The sequence below is a fragment of the Leopardus geoffroyi genome, chromosome D3 (assembly GCF_018350155.1).
Source record: "Leopardus geoffroyi isolate Oge1 chromosome D3, O.geoffroyi_Oge1_pat1.0, whole genome shotgun sequence".
Classification (NCBI taxonomy): Eukaryota; Metazoa; Chordata; class Mammalia; order Carnivora; family Felidae; genus Leopardus; species Leopardus geoffroyi.
In genome coordinates, this window is record NC_059339.1 from 550,020 (window position 1) to 570,210 (window position 20,191).

At 49.2% G+C, this 20,191-nt stretch overlaps 1 protein-coding gene across 2 annotated transcripts in view; it reads left to right on the top strand.

Annotated features, from left to right (window-relative positions):
- The window catches only part of ANKLE2 (ankyrin repeat and LEM domain containing 2), a 28,426-nt gene extending 8,942 nt beyond the window's left edge, over positions 1 to 19,484 (top strand). For both annotated transcript variants that reach the window (XM_045457800.1, XM_045457799.1), the window contains exons 2-13: positions 413 to 886; positions 3,074 to 3,280; positions 4,419 to 4,612; positions 4,693 to 4,881; positions 7,382 to 7,504; positions 9,888 to 9,954; positions 11,768 to 11,940; positions 13,868 to 13,974; positions 14,830 to 15,014; positions 15,411 to 16,056; positions 17,296 to 17,427; positions 17,790 to 19,484. In XM_045457800.1, the coding sequence (XP_045313756.1) occupies positions 418 to 886; positions 3,074 to 3,280; positions 4,419 to 4,612; positions 4,693 to 4,881; positions 7,382 to 7,504; positions 9,888 to 9,954; positions 11,768 to 11,940; positions 13,868 to 13,974; positions 14,830 to 15,014; positions 15,411 to 16,056; positions 17,296 to 17,427; positions 17,790 to 17,994 (2,697 nt within the window). In that variant the 5' untranslated portion in view covers positions 413 to 417 and the 3' untranslated portion in view covers positions 17,995 to 19,484. The remainder of the gene's footprint in view (positions 1 to 412; positions 887 to 3,073; positions 3,281 to 4,418; positions 4,613 to 4,692; positions 4,882 to 7,381; positions 7,505 to 9,887; positions 9,955 to 11,767; positions 11,941 to 13,867; positions 13,975 to 14,829; positions 15,015 to 15,410; positions 16,057 to 17,295; positions 17,428 to 17,789) is intronic.
- Positions 19,485 to 20,191: the final 707 nt, after the last annotated feature.

Consider the following 20,191-nt stretch of genomic DNA (forward strand, 5'->3'; position numbering starts at 1 on the left):
TGTATCTATAGGATGCATCTCTAGAGTTGTATTTTTGACGGATATTGTTCACATGCCCTCCTTGGGTTTGTTCTAGATTACACTCTAAGTAGCACCAAATGATGTGCCTGTTCCCCCAGTGTGAGTACCTACTTAGAAAGTTGGTGTGATTGTGTCACGTAACAGTATCAGGTTCTAAGTTTCTTATCCAAATAAACCAGAAATTGCTTATGTAAATTAGGTTAGATTGTGATCGATTGGGAAACAGTTTCAGAAAGCTCTCATAGGAGGCTCATAGACTACCAAAAATATGGACAAACACTGGCTTGAAATGAAACTGAAGCCAGCATTTTTGCCACTTGTGTTTTTGTTTTGTTGCTCATAAGAAAACAATGTACTTCTCACCATCAGATTAATTCTTGTCTTGGCGTAGGTGAGATGACAATGGACGCTATCTTGGCTCGATTGAAACTCCTGAATCCAGATGACCTTAGAGAAGAAATTGTGAAAGCTGGATTGAAATGTGGACCCATTACGTCAACCACAAGGTTCATTTTTGAGAAAAAATTGGCTCAGGCTCTACTGGAGCATGGAAGAACACTGCCTTCACAGCCTCCTGGCCACGACATGTCAGGAGCCACAACCATAAGCCAGGACGCACAGAGAAATTGGAAGTCGGCTGTAGGGAGCCAACCTGAGCAGGTTGGCTTGTCTGAGGACAGAGATTTTGGTTACAGCGTGGGCCTGAATCCTCCAGAGGAAGATGTCGTGATGTCTAAGACCTGCTCTCTGTCCTTCGGTGCTGCCACTGGGGTCAACGGTCACAAAGCCACGGTGACGGCCTCTGCAGGGCCGCCTCTGTACTATGGGGTATGCCCGGCGTACGAGGACATCCCTGCAAGAAATGGTAATGTGACAGGCACCTGGTGTTTCTCACATGGGGTGGATGGACAGCAGGGGAAGGTGATTTTGAAAATCACAAACTACAGAGAAGAATTAGGCCCCATAATTGCATTGCCCCAAATGAACCATCGTCAGCATTTTTATATAGAATTCTGCTGAATTATTTGTAAATCTACATGTGAATTTTTATAAAGAAAATTGGATTCTGTGAGACATGCTTCACTTGCAAGTAGTTTTTGGCTGGCTACCATTTCTTGATTAGTCTTCTCCCTCCTTTTTTTTTTTATTCAGTATAAGCTGAACCCCTTTTATGTTAATGTAAATGGCTAATGCAGCTATAAGTAATTTTCAACATCAAAGAATTGCAATTTTATTTTATTTTATTTTTTTTAACGTTTATTTATTTTTGACAGAGACAGAGCATGAACAGGGGAGGGTCAGAGAGAGAGGGAGACACAGAATCTGAAACAGGCTCCAGGCACTGAGTTGTCAGCACAGAGCCTGACACAGGGCTCAAACTCACGGACCGCAAGATCATGACCTGAGCCGAAGTCGGACGCTGAACCGACTGAGCCACCCAGACGCCCAAGAATTGCAATTTTAAACAAGACTAGAGTAGGTAGCATTGGAAAGAATTAATGAAAGCCTGATATTGATTAGAATGTCAGAAATCCAGACTATCACTATTGTGATATCATTTGTGGTGGCACCCCAAAATAGGAGATTAGACACATTATGTACCATGAGTAGAACTGAACGTTTATTTTGAGAGAGCACGCGCGAGCAGGGGAGGGGCAGAGAGAGGGGGGGACAGAGGATGTGAAGTGGACTCTGCTGACGGCCGACAGGCCACTGTGGGCCAACTCACGAACCTTGAGTTCATGACCTGAGCCAAAGTCAGACGCTTGACTGACTGAGCCACCTAGGAACCATGAGATCATGACCTGAGCCAGAGTCAAGAGTCGGATGCTCGACCAACTAACTGAGCCACCCAGACACCCCAAAAGGTGTGCATTTTCCTTTGAAAGCCACTGCCCTCCAGAAGCTGTTAGTACTCACTGTGTTTGAGAGAGTAACTTTTCCAGTCTGTCTACAGTATTGAACGCAAGGTTTTATATCTGTAAAAAGGGAAGTCTTGTTTCCGTTCTGTCAGCCAAACTCCAGGTTATTGAACTTTCCTTTTTATGTTTTGAATAAGGGAAACCTCTGTCTTGTAGGTCAGTTACTTTTTATATGGTTTTAATTTATTATTAATTGTATGAATCTGTTGGTCATATCTACTGACCGTTTTTACTGGGCAATAGACATTACGATTCTTCTCTTATATTGGTTAAAATTTTTTTCTCCCCATTAAGAAAATTTTTTTTTCTTCCCATTTGTATTTTATGTATTTTTGAGAGTTTCAAGCAAGCTTGATTGTGATAGTTCGCCTACAGAACTTTAATATTCTTATGTAATAGGAACTTTTCCTTTATGTATTCTGGGTTTCTTGGTACACTTAGAAAGGCATTCCCCACCCAAAACTATGTTTAAAATTCTCTTGCAATAGTCATAATTTTTAACTTGCTTTTTTTGTTATTTTTATTTATAACATTAATCCAGGAGTTTTATTTTTCAGTATGAAATCGTATCCTTAGATACAGTAAAGTTACACATGTGTATAGCATACACATTATTTACATTCACGTCCATGCATATGATCAGTCTTATTAACTGTGTTGTTTTGACTAGCTAAGGCCCTTTTTCTCAAGAATGACTTGGCTCAGGTCATGATTTCACGGTTTGTGAGCTCAAGCCCCACATCGGGCTCTGTGCTGACAGCTGTCAGCACAGGGCCCCCTTCAGATCCTCTGTCTCTCTCTCTCTGCCCCTCCCCTGTGCCTGTATGCGTCACTGTGTCTCTCAAAAAGAAGTCAACATTTTTTAAAAATGGCCTTAAGATTAAAAACCTGAAATACTGGGGCACCTGGCTGGCTCAGTTGGAGGAGCGTGCGACTCTTGATCTTGGGGTCGTGAGTTCAGGCCCCACATTAGGTGTAGAGATTACTTAAAAATAAAACCTTTAAGAAACAAATCTGAAATACTAATGTGAAAGAAATCAGACAGCTGGTAATGGTTATTATGAAACTCGGGGCCTTCGGGTGTGAGCCAGTTACTTCTCTGTGATTTCCCTGTTACTTTTCCTACACAGAAAGGATTCATGTTTATGAAGATAAAAAGGAAGCACTGCAAGCTGTCAGAATGATCAAAGGATCTCGATTTAAAGCTTTTTCAAGTAGAGAAGATGCTGAGAAATTTGCTAGAGGACTTTGTGATTATTTCCCTTCTCCCAGCAAAGCCTCTTCAGCACTTTCTCCTGTGAAAACAGCACCACTCATGAGCAGTGGTGGGCTGAAAGGTGAGTTATATAGCAGTCCGCTTCTGGTACTGCTGTCAGGGTTACCCCTGGTGGTTTCTGGGCCCTCTTTCCTGATGTGTTGTGACTGGTTTTCTCCTCCTTTGAGAGAAGTCCAGTTTGCCAGGAAGTAGAGAGCTGAGGCCTAGGCCACGGAGTAGCCGAAGGAGAGTGGGTCGGTCACCTGGTCTGGGAAGGACTAGGGACCCTGAGGGTAGAGGCAGCGGGGCACTGAGTGGGCCCTGAACCTGACAAGGCCACTGTTGGCCCTTCCCTTCTGCTACCTCTGTCTCCCTCTCTGCCTGCTGCCATGGGATCCTGGGGCTTTTTTAGATGCTGAGACCTGTCTCCTTCCCGCCTGCAGCCACACCTACTTCTAGGATGGTGGTGCCTGCTTTGGCACACATAGTCCTGCGGACGTGGAGCTGGCCTGCGGGGGGAGCCCTGCAGCCTGGAATCCCACCACACCTGCTCCAGCTCTGAACAGGGGTCTCGTGAGAGGCCTTTTCGGTAGGCCTTGTGCAGAACCCCAGCAGCCTCTGACCGTGGCCCACGCTCCGCCTTGCCCCCTCCTGGAGCCTGCAGTTGTCCTGCTTCCCAGGCTGGCTGGGGCTCCCGGGGAAGGCACCCTCTCCTTATGGACATACAGCCTTCAGTCGAAAGCTCCACCAGCCTGTTTTCCTCTGCTTCCTTCCTCTGCTCACACAGGTGCTTCGTAGACGAAGCCACAGTGATTTCTAATACTTAGAGGTTTCCCTCTTTGCAGTCGGTGAAAATACTCAGATTGTTTTCAGACATTCTCGGGTGTTGTAATTAAAACGACAAATAGTCTTGGCTCACTCTGCCTTCATGGGCGTGCTTCGTGGGCGTGCTCCATGCGCGTGGAGGTTCCTGTGTGCGTGCGGTGGTGTGCCCTCACCCTCCTCGCAGCCTTTTCTAGCTGCAGGCCACTCAGGCCCTTTTGCACTTGGACTCCTGCTGTGGTGGCACGTTTGTGCCCCGCTGTTGGCTAGCGCACTCCCAACTAGGTGGCGATGAGCTTGTGTGGGGGCGATTTCTGCGGCCTCAGTGTAGCACACAGTGGGTGATGAGAAAATGTTGGTGAAGTTAAACATTCTTAAATCCTTTCTCTTGATGACAGATGGTTTGTACCCACCTGAGTCTGAAACTGTAAACAAAGAGCGAGCCAACAGTTACAAAACCCCCCGTACTCAAGATCTCACTGCCAAACTTCGAAAGGCTGTGGAGAAGGGAGAAGACGACACCTTTTCCGATCTCACCTGGAGTAACCCCCGGTATCTGATTGGTTCGGGGGACAATCCCACCATTGTGCAGGTAAGCCTGCTTCTAGCACCGTTAGCCTCGGAAGACTGTGCTTGGCAAAAATGAAGCTCACCTCTACAGTCTTCTTTCAGGAAGGATGTCGGTACAATGTTATGCATGTTGCTGCCAAAGAGAATCAGGCTTCTATCTGCCAGCTGACCCTAGAGACTCTGGAAAACCCCGAGTTTATGCGACTCATGTACCCGGATGATGACCAGAACATGCTGCAGCAGCGCATCTATTACATCGTCGACCTGTACCTAAACACGCCTGACAAAGTGGTGAGTGCTCCTAGGAGAGGTCATGTCAGCCTGGCAGCAAGCTTGGTGTCCCCGTGTGCATTTCCCCACATCGCCATGCACGTGGAGGGTGGGACAGGAGATTCGCGTTCAATGCGCTCAGCTGCCTTCGAATTAGGGGCGGGGACGGGATCTGTTCACACATAGGAGATCTGCCGCCCCAGGCGGGGTGTACGTGGGTCTCACCTGTGGCCAGAGTTGCTGCAGGAACACGTCCCTCCTGGCCTTTGTCCGGGGAGACCTGAGCTGGGCTTTGATGAGAGGCTGAGCCAACGCCAAAACCTAGAGAGAAAAGAAAGTAAGAGGTTGTGGTGCCTTTTATTCGAGGGTTCTGTGTGGTTTTTTTTTCCCCCCCCACTTAATATGAGGAATCTTTCCTGTAGAGGTAAAAATCTCAAAGGTTTGGTTTTTAATGGTGCATAAGGCTTATGTAAGAATTCTTAAAACAGAAGAATTTTACATAGTTCTGTAAGGCAGAACCCAGTGATAGCTTAGAGCCAAGACTTGTGAGCCCTGAGCAAGCCCGGGAGTTGGGAAAGTTGTGGTTGGCAGGAGAGGGAATGACAGAAGCGTGCTGAAGGTGTCATGACTCACTGTTTCATGACACATACTGAATGGGACACATCAAACTCCACGGTCGCAGAGCAAGGGTGACCTTTCAATTAACAAGAGAGAAAAGAGGGAGTGAAGACACATTTGGCCAATCTGGCACAATTCTAGAAGGAGGTATGGGAGAAAGCGATGATTATACATATGGAAGCATTACTAATTGTAAAAGAAGACAGAAGGAGCACAGAGTTCTGTGCTTTAGACTCAATAAGGAAGGATTCCTGACTTGGTTATTACAATCAGGAAGTGTGACTTGAAAGGTAAAACAGAGAAGCGTGTGCCCTACAGAAAATACAGTATTTACAGAAAATATGCATATGTACATCCACAAGGAACGCTTAATAAATTCTTAAAATTAGATATTATAGGCTATCTTTGAGCAGAACTCACTAAGAGTGGGAATCAAAGTATTAGACACAAGTACCTGGCTTGGCAGAGCCCAGTGTCGGTGAGAAGCACCCAGAGCCTGCTGTCTGGGCAGGAGAAGCGGTTCCCGGCAGGAATGCAGGCAGAGGCGGGAGTCACGTTTGCAGAGCTCGGAACAGGTTAGAGACGGATGTTCTGTGGTGCCAGGGAGAGGGGTGGCCAGAAGGACGCGGGCTGTTAGGTGCTGAGTGGAAACACTCACCCCTGCTGTGCCGCGATCGGTGTCCCCCCACCTCTGCAGGCCTGGCACAGGAGGTCAGGCTATGAATGGATCTCGGGCCCAGAGCAGGAGTGTCCCCAGGACAGCATGAATTGAGAAAGTGCTAATACAGAGAATGCACTAGAGCAGATCTAGGAAAGGCCGGCCTGTTTTGGTAAACGAAGCTATACTGGAACACGAGTCTGCTCGTTCTTTCTGTGTCGTCGTGGCCTCAGACACTCATAGAGCAGGGTGGCTGCCCTTGGCTGAGGCAGCTTGCCAACCTGGACCAGCGGGCAGGGTGCGGTCAGCACTGCTACGGGCAGACACCCAGACCTTTCCGGGTTCGTGTGGGCAGTCGTGTGGGATGGTGAGGTGGTCCTGGAGGGTGTGGAACAGGGAGTGGGTGCCTCCTGGAGGATATTTGTTCCCACAGGATCACTTGGATCACCTCTGGGGGATGCACAAGGTGGCGGTGTGAGTGTGAGTGCAAGTGGCAAGGCCCACGAGGAGTCTCAGAAGCCTGTGCAAGAGGCTAAGGGGAGGCCGGCACGTGGGGGACTTGCAAGCTGGGACATGCCATCCTTGGTAGTCACAGGTGGACCGTGGCATTGAGTTCCTGGCCCTGGTCGATGGGAGTGGGTTCTGTTTCGGATGTGCTGCATTTGAGCCTGTGGCCGTTGCAAGTGAGGGTGCCCGGTTCAGGCGGGCTCCACAGCTCTTGGGCTCAGGGACGCTGTTAGTCGAAGGCCCGCTGATCTCTAGGCCTCAGTGGAAAGTATCCGGGGAGCGTTGGGAAGCGTCCTGAGGTCAGGAGCAGAGAGTCTCATTTACTGTGGTGTTGGCCGCGAGAGAGGGTTGAGGGCAGACCAGGTTCACAGACTTTGTTTTATTCTGGGTATTGCATCCATCTGTGTACCTCACCTTTTGAGCATTGATCATAGGACTTTGTACTGGGCCCTGAATTGTTAAAGATGCAGTTTACTGAGCGGTAGTTATGCCCCAGCTCACTTGTCAGCTCCGTCTGGGCCTGGGCACCTGTTAAGTGGGGTGCTGGGCTAGCCTCAAGCTCTGGCTTCAAGTGAGGGTTAGTGTTAACACGCCAATTATTTCTCAGTTATAAAAACAATGCCTTTCTATGGTCTTTTGTTTTTGAGCGTTTTTTGTTCTGCTAAATACCTATTTTTATCTTAAAGCAACTTTATGAGACAAACATAAATAAATATTCTTCCTCTGCACCTCTCACAGGGCTATGACACACCATTGCATTTTGCTTGTAAGTTTGGGAATGCAGACGTGGTCAATGTGCTTTCTTCACACCCTTTGATTGTAAAAAACCCAAGGAATAAATATGATAAAACTCCTGAAGATGTAAGTATTTATTTTTGGTTTTAAGTTTATTTATTTACGTTTTTGAGAGAGCATCTGCATGTGTGTGCACATGCACATGAGTCGGGGAGGGTCAGAGAGTGAGGGAATCCCAAGCAGGTTCCGCACTGTCTGCCCAGAGCCCGATGTGGGGTTCCATCTCACAAACCGTGAGATCATGATCTGAGCCGAAACCAAGAGTTGGACACTTAACCAACTGAACCATCCAGATGCGTCTGTAAGTATCTACTAAATTGCTGTTACTGTATAGTACTAGATATGAAAATACACAAAGTTAGAGTCACTGTGAAGTCACAGTAACTGTTTGAACATGTTTGCGTCACAGGCACATCTTAGAACCATGATGACTGAGTAACAGGCATAGCTCCTGGCTTTAATCAAGTTTCCTCTGTGCGTACCTCAGTTGACCAGGGAACTGGAGAACAGAGGAGGTGATGGTGTTGGTCGTTTGGGTGATGATGATGTTGCTGATGGTAATGAGAAGGTGGTGAGGATGACAGTGGAGAGGTGGTGATAATGAGGGAAATGGTGGTGATGGTGGGGATGATGGTGATGTTGGTGCTGGTGGTGATGGTGATAATGGAGATGGGGATGACAGTGATGATGATGATGGTGGTGATGGTGGTGATGACGCGGGAGATGGTGGCGGTGATGATGATAAGGCCGGGGATGATGGTGCTAGTGGTGCTGGTAATGGTGATGGCAGTGATGATGGTGGTGAGGTTGGTGATGGCAGTGATGAGGATGGTGGTACTGGAAGCTGACGTGTTTAGCTCATGATGTACCAGCCGCTGTCCTAAGCCCCTCCCAGATATTCTCACCTGACCTATACAAGCCTTGTTAGGATTGATATTGGCCGTTGAGCAAAATGTGCCTTAGAGAGGGCAGAAGTGAGGTGGGGAGGGAGGTGGACCTGACGGAAACTGAAAGAAGGGTGATTTGTGCTGAGCATCGGAGCTGTTGGCAAGCTGACCTGGGTCCGCCAGCCCTTGAGATGGAATCTGTAAGGATCTTAATCTGGTAGCAAATGCCACCTGTGTAGTTGCTATGGTTACGAAGATAGTGCCCATTTTCTATAGAAACTAGAATACATGTGAACAAAAAATTTTTCATTCTATAACTCAGAAAATTACTATTATTTTTCACATGTATGTCTGACTCAACTGTTTGTGTGCATAGGTATGTATATTTATTCAATATAAGATGGTCTTTGGTAACTGCTATTCTTTTTAAATTAAAAAAAATTTTTTTAATGCTTGTTTATTTTTGAGAAAGAGAGAGACAGAGACAGAACATGAGTGTGGGAGGGGCAGAGAGAGAGGGAGACACAGAATATCAAGCAGGCTCCAGGCTCTGAGCTGTCAACACAGAGCCCGACATGGGACTTGAACCCACGAACCGTGAGATTGTGACCTGACCCGAAGTTGGACACTTCATGGACTGAGCCACTCAGGCGCCCCAGTAACTGGTATTTTTTAAAGCATTTGCCTTTCGGGGCGCCTGGGTGGCTCAGTTGGTTGAGCATCCGACCTCGGCTCAGGTCATGATCTCACAGTTCGTGGGTTTGAGTCCCGCATCGGGCTCTGTGCTGACAGCTCGGAGCCTGGAGCCTGCTTTGGATTCTGTGTCTCCCTCTCTCTCTCTGCCCCTCCCCTGTTCATGCTCTGTCTCAAGAATAAAAAATAAACAGTAAAAAAAAAAAAACAAAAAAAAGCATTTGCCTTTCCTCACAATCAGTTACACATTTTAAAAAATAGTTGCACTACTTACAGAGTAGAGTTTAGTTTGTTTTTTTCACAGGCTGGCAGGAGATGGTAATTTTGTAGTTCCTTCCTTATTTTAAGGTTATTGTGGTTTTTTATTATTTCTAGTAAAAATGTTCTTGGAACATCCTGCAATTCTTTAAGGAAGAAAGTTGATTCCTAGAGTAGCAAGAATAAAACACCGTATTCTCGTTAAATAGGAACTGTTTTAAACCCATCCAAACAAGAGCAACAAACAGGCCCCCAGGCATTGGAGCTCATAGAACTAAAAGTTACAAGTGTCTCTGCCTGCGTTTGCCTAACTGAACATGCCTTTCCTTGAGGAAAACTAGAAAGTGTAGGGTAACACGAAGAAAGAAAATCCGTTCACTCCCAGGGTTTGTTTTTCTTGTCCTGACCCCTTTAGCTTTTACAGAACGTTTTGGGAGAAAATTGTACTGTTCAACGTGGGTTTTTTGGTTGTGAGTTTGATGAAATATTTACCATTAGGACACTATCCTTTTTTTGTTAACCTTAAAACTTGCTTTTATAAAATTATTTTAATGATAAAATGTGACAAATTAAGATTTACGGTGTTCACATACTGTGTCTTTTTAAAATAGGTCATTTGTGAAAGAAGCAAAAATAAGTCTGTGGAGCTGAAGGAGCGGATCAGAGAGTACTTAAAGGGTAAGGGGGACCCTGGCCTGGCGTCGTGGGGAGTGGATCCTCTCTCAGGGTGACAGCCTGAGGGTCGTCTTCTGCTTCCTGAACCCCCAGCTCAATGCCATCTTGTTGTCCTGTCATCCCTCCTTTGAAGCCTGAGCTTTTCCGAGAGACGCGGGTTGTCTGTCCTTTGACCATTGCTCGTGGCTTCATCCCGTCATCCCTGCCTGTGTCTCGTGCAGCAGGACCCTCTCTGGTCCCTGCTACCTGGGCACGGCCTGCAAGTTGGCAGAGCAGAGAGTGGGAGGGGCCCTTCCTGGAGCACTTGGGTCTGGGGTGTCAGTGGCTCCCCATCAGCCCTTTCCTGTGCCGCCTGCTGCACCCGGCCCTGCCGCTCCTGTAGCTACAGCTAGGGCTGTCCTCACCTGGCTCCCAGAGGCAGCCCCGCTCCCGCCCTGGCCCGGCCCTCGGCGTTCTAGGCTGATGCTTGAATTTGCGTGACCCATGGGGGCAGCCCTTCCTGATCAGGGCTGTGGGGGCTCTTCCTCGCCTTCTGGGCCTGCCTTTTATGGTGAAGAGCTTTATTTTTTATTTTTTATTTATTTTTTTTTAATTTTTTTTTTTCAACGTTTATTTATTTTTGGGACAGGGAGAGACAGAGCATGAGACAGAGCATGAACGGGGGAGGGGCAGAGAGAGAGGGAGACACAGAATCGGAAACAGGCTCCAGGCTCTGAGCCATCAGCCCAGAGCCCGACGCGGGGCTCGAACTCACGGACCGCGAGATCGTGACCTGGCTGAAGTCGGACGCTTAACCGACTGCGCCACCCAGGCGCCCCGGTGAAGAGCTTTAGAAGCGTGAAAATGGCCGGTTTCAGAAAGGGGTTGTTGCCGGCGGCTTCCTCTGGGCTGTTTCCAGTGTGTTCTGAAGGTGGAGGCACAGGTGCCTTTCCTTTCTTTTCAGCTGGAAGTCTGGTGGCTCCATTTCCCGTCTTTCCTACTCTCTTAGTTTCTGTTAGATCCGTTTAAAATACAGGTCAGCAGATGCCTGCCTGGCCTGCCACCTCCTTTGCAGATAAAGCTTTATTGGCACACCACAGCCACAGCTATCCTTCTGTACGTGGCGTCTGGACCCCTTCCTGCTACACTGTCCCAGGTGACATCATCACAGTCCACCATCGTTCTTTCCGCATTTCACATGAGAGTGTCGCATGATGCCGGGTCTGTTCGGAGTTGTGTGTTCGATGATAGAAGATTGTATCGTAGGGGCGCCTGGGTGTCTCAGTCAGTTGAGTGTTCAACTTCAGCTCAGGTCATGATCTTGTGGTTCATGGGTTCGAGCCCCGCATTGGACTCTGTGCTGACGGCTCAGAGCCTGGAGCCTGCTTCGGATTCTGTGTCTCCCTCTCTCTCTCTGCCCCTCCCCCACTTGCATGTTTCTCTCTCAAAAATAAATAAACTTAAAAAAAATTTATTAAAAAAGAGAGTTAAAATCGAACTTTCTCTTTTTAACAATTCTCAGACTCCCATTATGCTAATGTTGTTCACACAGGCCCAGTCCTTTTAGTACCTGGGGGTGAGGAAGTCTGCTGCTGCCCTTCCTTCCTTCCCCTTATTTTCCTGGCAGAGGAACAATGTGTGGCTGATTGAGTCTGGCAAAAACTGGCCGCTTCCCCAGGTCTTTTGGCTCCAGAGCTTTTGCACCTTTTAGAGCTTTTGCAGCCTTTTTATCACTGAACAGCTTGCAAAACCCTGGTGTTTCTCAGGCTGCCTGACATGGCATTGAGGTGAGGACCTGCCCAAGCAGATGCCTTTAGCCGGTGTCTCCTCCTCCCAGGCCACTACTACGTGCCACTCCTGAGAGCTGAGGACACGTCGTCTCCGGTGATCGGGGAGTTGTGGTCTTCAGACCAGATGACCGAGACCTCTCACGTCAGCCATGGTGGAGGCGGCCCCAGAGACCCTGTTCTGACCCTGCGAGCCTTTGCAGGGCCCCTCAGCCCATCCAAGGTGAGCTGCTGTGGAAGCTTCTGGAACCAGCTCCTGGCCATCCCTGCCAGAAGTGCCGGGTGTTCCAGCTCTTGCTTTGTGTTTGGTGTTGAGACCAGGACTTATGGAATCGTAGTCAGTTGGTGACAAGGCTTGAGAACATCTGCTGGAGAAACCAGAACGTGTCTTAACCCTGTTCCTCACTCGCTAGCCAGAGCGGATGCGGTGATGAGCCCATACGTGAGCGAAGTTTACTTGGGCTGACCCTCCATGCTGTCATCACCTGGTGCTCCGGTCCGTGTCAGTGGCCCTTCTCACAGTACATGCTGGTCTAGCCCGGCTGTCTATTCCCATATTCCTGGATTTGTATTGTCACTAGGAAACTTGCATTTGCAGACTGTGCAGTTCACCTTCTGGGCCGAGGTATTTCATACACTGTGTGTCATTTTCCTCTCGTTAAAAATAATTTTAAAGGGGCGCCTGGCTGGCTTGGTCGGTTAAACGTCCACCTCTTCTTGATCTCAGCTTAGGTCTTGATCTCAGGGTTGTGAATTCAAGCCCCACATTGGGCTCCTTGCCGACAGTGCAGAGCCTGCTTGGGATTCTGTCTCTCTTCCTCTCTCTCTGTTCCTCCCTTGCTTATTCTCTCTCAAAATAAATAAATAAACTTAAATTTATTTATTTATTTATTTTTTTAAATAAAGGGGCACCTGGCTGGCTTGATGGGTGGAGCATGAGACTCTTGATCTCAGGGTTATGAGTTCAAGCCCAACATTGGCAACATTGAGTGTGGAGATTACTTAAAAATAAAATCTTTTTTTTTTTTTTTTTAATGTTTATTTTTGAGAGAGAGGGAGACACAGAATCCGAAGCAGGCTCCAGACTCTAAGCTGTCAGCACAAAGCTCAGTGCAGGGCTTGAACCCATGAAATGCGAGATTGTGACCCGAGCTGAAGTCAGGTTAACAGACTAAACCACCCACATACCCCTACTTAAAAATCAAATCTGAAAAAAAAACAAAAATCACTTGACATGAGACCTACCATCTTTTTTTTTTTTTTTTTTTTTTTTTTAATTTTTTTTTTTTTCAACGTTTATTTATTTTTGGGACAGAGAGAGACAGAGCATGAACGGGGAGGGGCAGAGAGAGAGGGAGACACAGAATCGGAAACAGGCTCCAGGCTCTGGGCCATCAGCCCAGAGCCTGACGCGGGGCTCGAACTCATGGACCGCGAGATCGTGACCTGGCTGAAGTCGGACGCTTAACCGACTGCGCCACCCAGGCGCCCCGAGACCTACCATCTTAACGAAATGTAAAGATAAATCATTTCATTTATTTTTTAAAGTCTATTTCTTTTGAGGGAGAAAGTGCACGTGAGCAGGGAAGGAATAGAGAGAGAGGGAGAGACAATCCCAAGCAGGCTCCACACTGTCAGTGCAGAGCCCGACGTGGGGCTCAGACCCAGGAGCCATGAGATCATGAGCTGAGCCAAAACCAAGAGTTGGATGCTTAACTGAGAGCCACCCAGGCGTTCCAAAAATAATAATAATTTTAAATAGTTATGTGCAGTTACAGAAGTGTCTCCAAAAACAGGTGTTATTAGTTAAGATTAGATTCATTTGTGTAAAAGAAGACTCTAGTTAAGAGTGACCTGAAAACATAAACATGCATTTACTCTTATGTGATGGGAAAGTGGCTTGAGGGTGGCAGCTCTCCAGTGTTGGCCTCGGGGTCCCCGCGGGAAGCTCCGACCCTCCCAGCCCAGCCTGGGCCCCTGGAAGGGAGCAGGACCACGCCCCCACGGAGCCTTGCCTCTGTGTGAGTGCCGCCCTGAGTTCTGGCTGCCAGACCAGAGGGGGAGGGAGGAGGGGCGCTGGGAGGTGCTCGCTGGTTCTGTTCGTTCACCTGTGACTTGGGTGAGCACTGCGCCATCCGGTTTCTCCTCAGGCAGAAGACTTCCGCAGGCTCTGGAAGACCCCACCTCGAGAGAAAGCGGGCTTCTTTCACAGTGTCAGGAAGACGGATCCAGAAAGAGGCGTAGAGAGAGTGGGAAGGTACTTGCCAGCGCAGTATGAAGCAACACGGAGCTGAGTAGCAGTGTCCTTTCATCCGCTGCGTGTGTCTGTGTTGAAACCAGTTAACAGCCTTCAAAATGTCATTCCTGGGAAGCGTTCACTGGGGGGACATAAAGCCTCTTTACTGAGGAGTGATCCCGCCATGGCGGCCACTCTCCCGGCAAGATTGATGGGTAGCGTGCCTGGGTTCACGGTGTTTTGTGTGACGTGTCATGCAGAGGGTGCCCTCTTGGCAGTAAAGGAGGAAATAAAACACAAGAAGGTGTGGCTTGAAACTACTAGTAAGAAGTCCCAGAAAAGCATTTTTCCCACCATCAAGATGCTGAATACAGCATCATCAAATAAGGCTACACTGAGTTGTTTCAGAGCCTTTTCTCAAAATATGTGCCCCCCCCCGCCTCCCTGTATGTATATGTACGTATATGTGTGTGTGTGTGTGTGTGTGTGTGTGTGTGTGTGTGTACACACATATATAACGTGCCTAGTTTCAGGTTGACAACTTGAACCTCAAAAGAACTTCCAAACGTTTATTTATGTGCTCAGCCAAAACCAGAGTCGTTTGTGGTGCGAGTGGGGTGGTCAAGGCCTCCTTGCCGTGACTTTAATGCATTCAGTGTAACAGTTCATGAGTGAAACCGCTCTCAGTCCTGGCCTGCTTTAGAAAATAAAAACTGCTATCTTAGCCCCAAATTTAGGATAAAGTAAAAATCATAACCAGAAGTACAGGCATTACTTGGACACTTTAGCACAAAGTGGCTCTTTTCTGTATAGTTGGTTCTGTGAGCGTTTTTTCCGACTGGTTTTCTAACTGATGGATGGTATCTCTTCCTGCAGGGAGCTGGCTCATGAGCTGGGGTATCCCTGGGTCGAGTACTGGGACTTTCTGGGCTGCTTTGTTGACTTGTCTTCCCAGGAGGGTCTGCAAAAACTAGAAGAATATCTTGCTCCCCAGGAAGTGCGCAACGATGCCCAAGAGTCGGGAGAAAACGAAGCCAGCCATCAGGACGCCTCTGTCTCTGGTAAGGACGCGCAGGCACATGTAGGTTCTCAGGACGCGGACCCTGTCCAGTGGCCGCGGACCAGGAAGCATGTCCACGTGAACGAGCAGATGCCTGCTGCTCCGCCTGCCCCTTATGTCCTGGCGAGTCATGGGAGGTGCCAGCCACCGTCATGACCGCATGTGCCTGCCCTTGACTTCCTTCTCCTTTTCCTGCTTTTGAGGGCAGGGTGCTGGGCCTGGAGGCTGTGCTTTCTGTTTGGCTTTTCCCAGGGAGTTCACATCTGTCAGGGGCTGAGGAGGCGGCCTCGGCAAGAGGCTGGTTTCTGGCTGGTCCCGGGGATTTGCAGCCGTGCTGCCTGACGTGTCGCAGACTGCGTCACCCGCGCCTCTGCACAACTGCTCCTCTCCCTTGCAGGCCGCCGGAAGTGCAGCAATTCCATCTCCGTGAGGGCTTTTCTGGACGAAGATGACGAATTGAGCTTGGAGGAGATTAAAAATCGGCAGAACACAGCTCGGAATAACACCCGGCCCACACTTGGCACTTTTGGGGACTTGGAGTGTGACATCCTTCCCTTGGAGCAGGAGACCGAACTCATAGAAGCCTCCACCCTGACCAGTGCCCACAGCAGCAAGAATGGATTTTGTAGCCCCCTAAGCGGAGGCCAGACTCTGGGGAGGAGGCGGCCAGAAGCCCCGCGTGGGGAGGAAGCCCTTCTCTCACCGGTGCCGGGCCTGACTGTTGAGTTTGATAAACTAAATTTGCAAGATCTAGGAAGTAACTTTTCTAAGACCCCAAATAAAAATATGAAAACTGCAGACAGACGGAGCCCGACATCAAGAATGGATGCGGTGGAGAGGGACTTGTTAGAGCCGTCTGCTGCTGATGCTCTTACAAATGAGCAAATGAGGACAGAAAATGAAGTGTCAGCCAGAATTGCTAAGATACGCCTGGGTCTTGACGCTCCTGGGCACGAGGCACAGCAGAGCTACAGTTCCCCATCCCCAGAGCCCTCAGGGGTCCCAGCTAGGAAGGAACCCATCCAGAGGCTCTTCCTTTTTGGGTATGAGTGGGTTGTGTGCGTGTGGGAGGCTGCGGGAGTAGACATGGGAATGGAACGTGGCAGGAGGCCATGGGGGTAGACGTGGGAGCACATGGGAGGTCATGGGGGTGGGGGTGGATGTGGGAACATGGCGGGAGGCGGTGAGGGTAGACGCGGGAGCATGTGGGAGGCTGCGGGGGTGGACATGGGAGGTCATGGGGGTAGGGGCGGACCTGGGAGCATGTGGGAAGTCATGGGTGTGGGGGTGGACATGGGAGGCTGTGGGAGTAGACATGGGAACATGGCAGGAGGCCGTGGGGGTAGACGTGGGCGCACGTGGGAGTTCATGGGGATGGGGGTGGACGTGGGAGCACGTGGGAAGCTGCAGGGGTGGACGTGGGAGCATGTGGGAGGTCATGGGGGTGGGGGTGGATGTGGGAACATGGTGGGAGGCCGTGGGAAGCTGGGGGGTGGACGTGGGAGGCTGTGGGGGTCGACGTGGGAGCACGTGGGGGTAGGGGTGGACCTGGGAGCATGTGGGAGGTCATGGGGGTGGGGATGGACGTGGGAGACCATGGGGTGGACGTGGGAACATGGTGGGAGGCTATGAGGGGTAGACGTGGGAGCATGTGGGAGGCTGCGGGGGTAGACGTGGGAGCACGTGGGAGCACGTGGGGGTAGGGGTGGACGTGGGAGGTCGTGGAGGTGGGGGTGGACGTGGGAGGCTGTGGGGTGGATGTGGGAGCACATGGCGCCATCGTGATTCTCCTGAAGCTTTTTTCTGCCCGCAACCTGGTTGGACGTGCACTCCTGGCTCCTATGTCTTTGATGAGTTTGTAGCTCTTGGTGCTTTTTGTGACCCTCCAAGTTGGCGGGAGATGCGTTTTCCTTTCCAGCTCAGCCTCCCGTCTTGCTGTACTGCTGGGGAAGCTGCGCTGAGAGCTCGGTGCGTTTTAGGAAGAGCATCCCAGGGAGTCTCAGCCTTCTGGTGGTGACCTTCGGAGGTGGCAATGCTCAGAATTGCATTTTCAGTGGGATGGTGTGTCCTCTCTGCCACTGTGGCTTTTGTCCTCCACAGCCCTCACCGCAGCTCTGACAGCCGAGCCCTGCAGTGGCAGCAACAGACCAGCTGCCCGGCTTCCGTCCTGCTGCTCTGTTCCTGTGCCCAGCCCTCGAGTTCAGAACATCATGGTGTTGGAAGTCTGTGTTTCTAACTATGGGTATTTTTGTTTTTTCTTTCCTTTTTTTTCTGCCTGGCAGAGAGGAGCCGTCCAAACTGGATCGGGACGTGTTGGCCGCTCTGGAGGGTACGGATGTGGACCCACAGCGGTACCCGGCTGTCCACAGGTGGAAGAGCGCCGTCCTATGCTTCTCCCCCTCAGACAGACAGAGGTCAGTGGGCCTGCAGGGTCACCGGTCTCTTATATGGGGGCTGTTGGTGGCCGCCTTCCAGAACGGTCTGGTTCTGAGTCGCGTGTGTGCACGCAGTGGCTTATCTGGGACACTGGCAGATGGGTCGGCCACGCTGACATGTGGCTGCCTGCACAGACAAGGGGTCTGCAGTTAGGGAGAAAGGGGACCGGGTGCTGCCAACAAGGTCGGGGCAGAGGATGGAAGCAGCCGGGGCTCTTGTTCAGGGCCACACGGGACTCGTGTGGAAGAGCTTGTGTGCTGTGAATCCACAGGCCTCGCAGGGCTGGGGCGCGGGGCCCACGTCACCATCCATGCTGACAGACCTTTCTTGGTTTCCTCAGTTGGCCGAGCCCCGCGCTGAAAGGGAGGCTGGAGTGTCGGCAGCCGGATCTTGGCGGCCCCCACAGCTGCAGCCCAGGGAGAAGCCCTGGGAAGCCCGGCCCCACACCCCACTCCCCGGGCCTGGGCAGCCCTGGGCGCTATAGCCCCGCAGGCGGGGGCCGCCTCCGCAGGATGGCGCGCCTGGCCCAGCTCACGGCCTTGTAGGGCTGGTGCCGGCTGCTGGGCGTCTTTTATTCTGTGTTTGTAAAGAAAGAAGGGTAACGTGTTTATTGCTAAAATTCTACCAAAAAGAATATATTCTGATTAATTTATTCTCATTTTGAGAGTTAAAAGAATTTTAGAAAATGCACATTTTTTTTTTATAAAATTTCGTTCTCTGGTGTTTTGGGAGAACTTGATGAAAGCAAACTCGGATACAGATTTTCTGAGAATTGTCACTTGTACCGACGCAGACTCGAGCTCACCGTCCCAGGCGGACGCAGGTTGTGGGTGCCAGAGTTGGGGCAGCCAGATCGGCGGTGGCGCCCCTCGAATAGCTTCATTCACTTCAGTTCCGTTCTTAGAACAGATGAATTTTGTGTCGTCTTCCTTTTCTGGGAAGGAGTCTTGGACTTTCTAGTTCATGATAGAAAAATCTTTGTTTGCCAGTGGATCCCAGTGGATTAGGCCAGTTGATAAAGGTGGCTGTCCGGCAGTAAACGAACCTTAAATAGGTCTTAGACTTGCAGCAATGTTTCTAATTTGGGTCATTACAAACATTAAACTAGGTTTTCTCTGGGAATAAATCCTCTAGTCTGTAGGAGTCCTAGGAACTGTCCGTAGCACTGGACAGGCCAGCAGCAGACCTAAGAAACCTGCACTTGCAGTTACTTTGTTTAGTTGCCAGAGTGATACCAATAAAATGATCTTTAAGTTGTTCTCTGGTTTTCAAATGTATTGCATATTTTCGAATTCATTTCCTTCCGATTTCCTGTGTAAAAGTGTTGTGTTTTAGTACAGAAACTAGAGGTTTATCTGAGTCCTGGTCAGTTACCGTAGTGCATTTATTTCAGCTTCCCCTTGGCCCTGACCTCTTGGGGGGTCTGCCTGGAGCGTGGGGGCCACCTTAGAACCACTGCCATGACTGACACCCAACCCACGGCCCCACGTAGAGGGCCGACCTTTCTCGGGTGTACGTGACCGCTCACATGCTATTGGTGCTCTGTGAGCATGTCCAGTGTTCTCCAAAATGCAAAGCTCTACCAATTTTTGCTAAATTCAGTGCCTTTTGTAAATTATTTTTTATTTTCCTGAAACTTGCTTTTTTGAGAATATACAGAGATACTAAGTAGGCATGAGGTTTTTTTTTTTTCTATGAAAACTCTGATTGGGAACTTGTGTTTAAAAAAAGTTTATTTCTTTCATGTGTTAATAAAGACAGGTCAGGAATATTGGAATCTAGATTTAGATTTAAAAATTTTAAAGGTTGTTACATAGAGTGTGTAACACTGGTGTGACAATCTGGATAAAACACAGAAAAATACATTCTATTCTAAAAGCCAATGGCGTTTATAAAAGGCATCTTTGTTCTCAAAAGAAATTAGAATACAGATAGCATATTCACAGTGGCAATCTGTTTTCTATAAAACCTTACCGTACTGTCCTGTATGTTGTTGTAAATATCCAGGTGGAAATTAAAAGTGTTTCTGTCCTAATTTTGCAGACTGTGGTTCTTGTTTTCTGAGGTTTTAGGTCGTCTTTGACTATTTCCTCATTTGTTTATAGAAGGTGGCCCTGGCCTCAATGAATGCATTATCGTGTGTCTTAAGGTGATTTTGCATTGTTTTTTAAGCTACTTAATGAAATTATTATTAAAACCATGTGGTAATAATTCTAAGCTTTCAGAAAGACTGCTCTCACTGGTGTCTGGGCAAGTACCGTTTTTAGTAAAATCTTAAGCAGTGTTGTGATGAAACAGTACATTAATCTGATGGTGGTGAATTTGCTGTTTTTTGGCCCTTTTTGTTCCTAACATGGTTGTGAAAAACTTTGAGTTAAGCTAGCACAGATTTCATAATCGCCCTTGGAAATGAAACCGGTCTCGTGATGTTAACAAATGGAGTGTAAGTTTTTCAGAAGAGGTGTTGGGGACCACTCAGTGGTGCTGTGGCACCGGCTGACACACGAGGGACACAGGAAAGCCCCCGCCATCGTGGCCTGGGGGAAAACCAGAGCCAGGCTGTTCTAGAATGAGTGCCCGCCACACGTGGCAGGTGTTGGTTTGCAACCCTCTTGGGAGTTTCCGGGAGAAATGTGTAACTGGCCCCCGTAGGGGGGGCAGAGAGAAACCAAGAAAGAGGCCGGCCGCTCCAGGTGTAACAAGCCAAAGAACTTCTATAGGAGGCCTGTCTCAGGTGGGAGG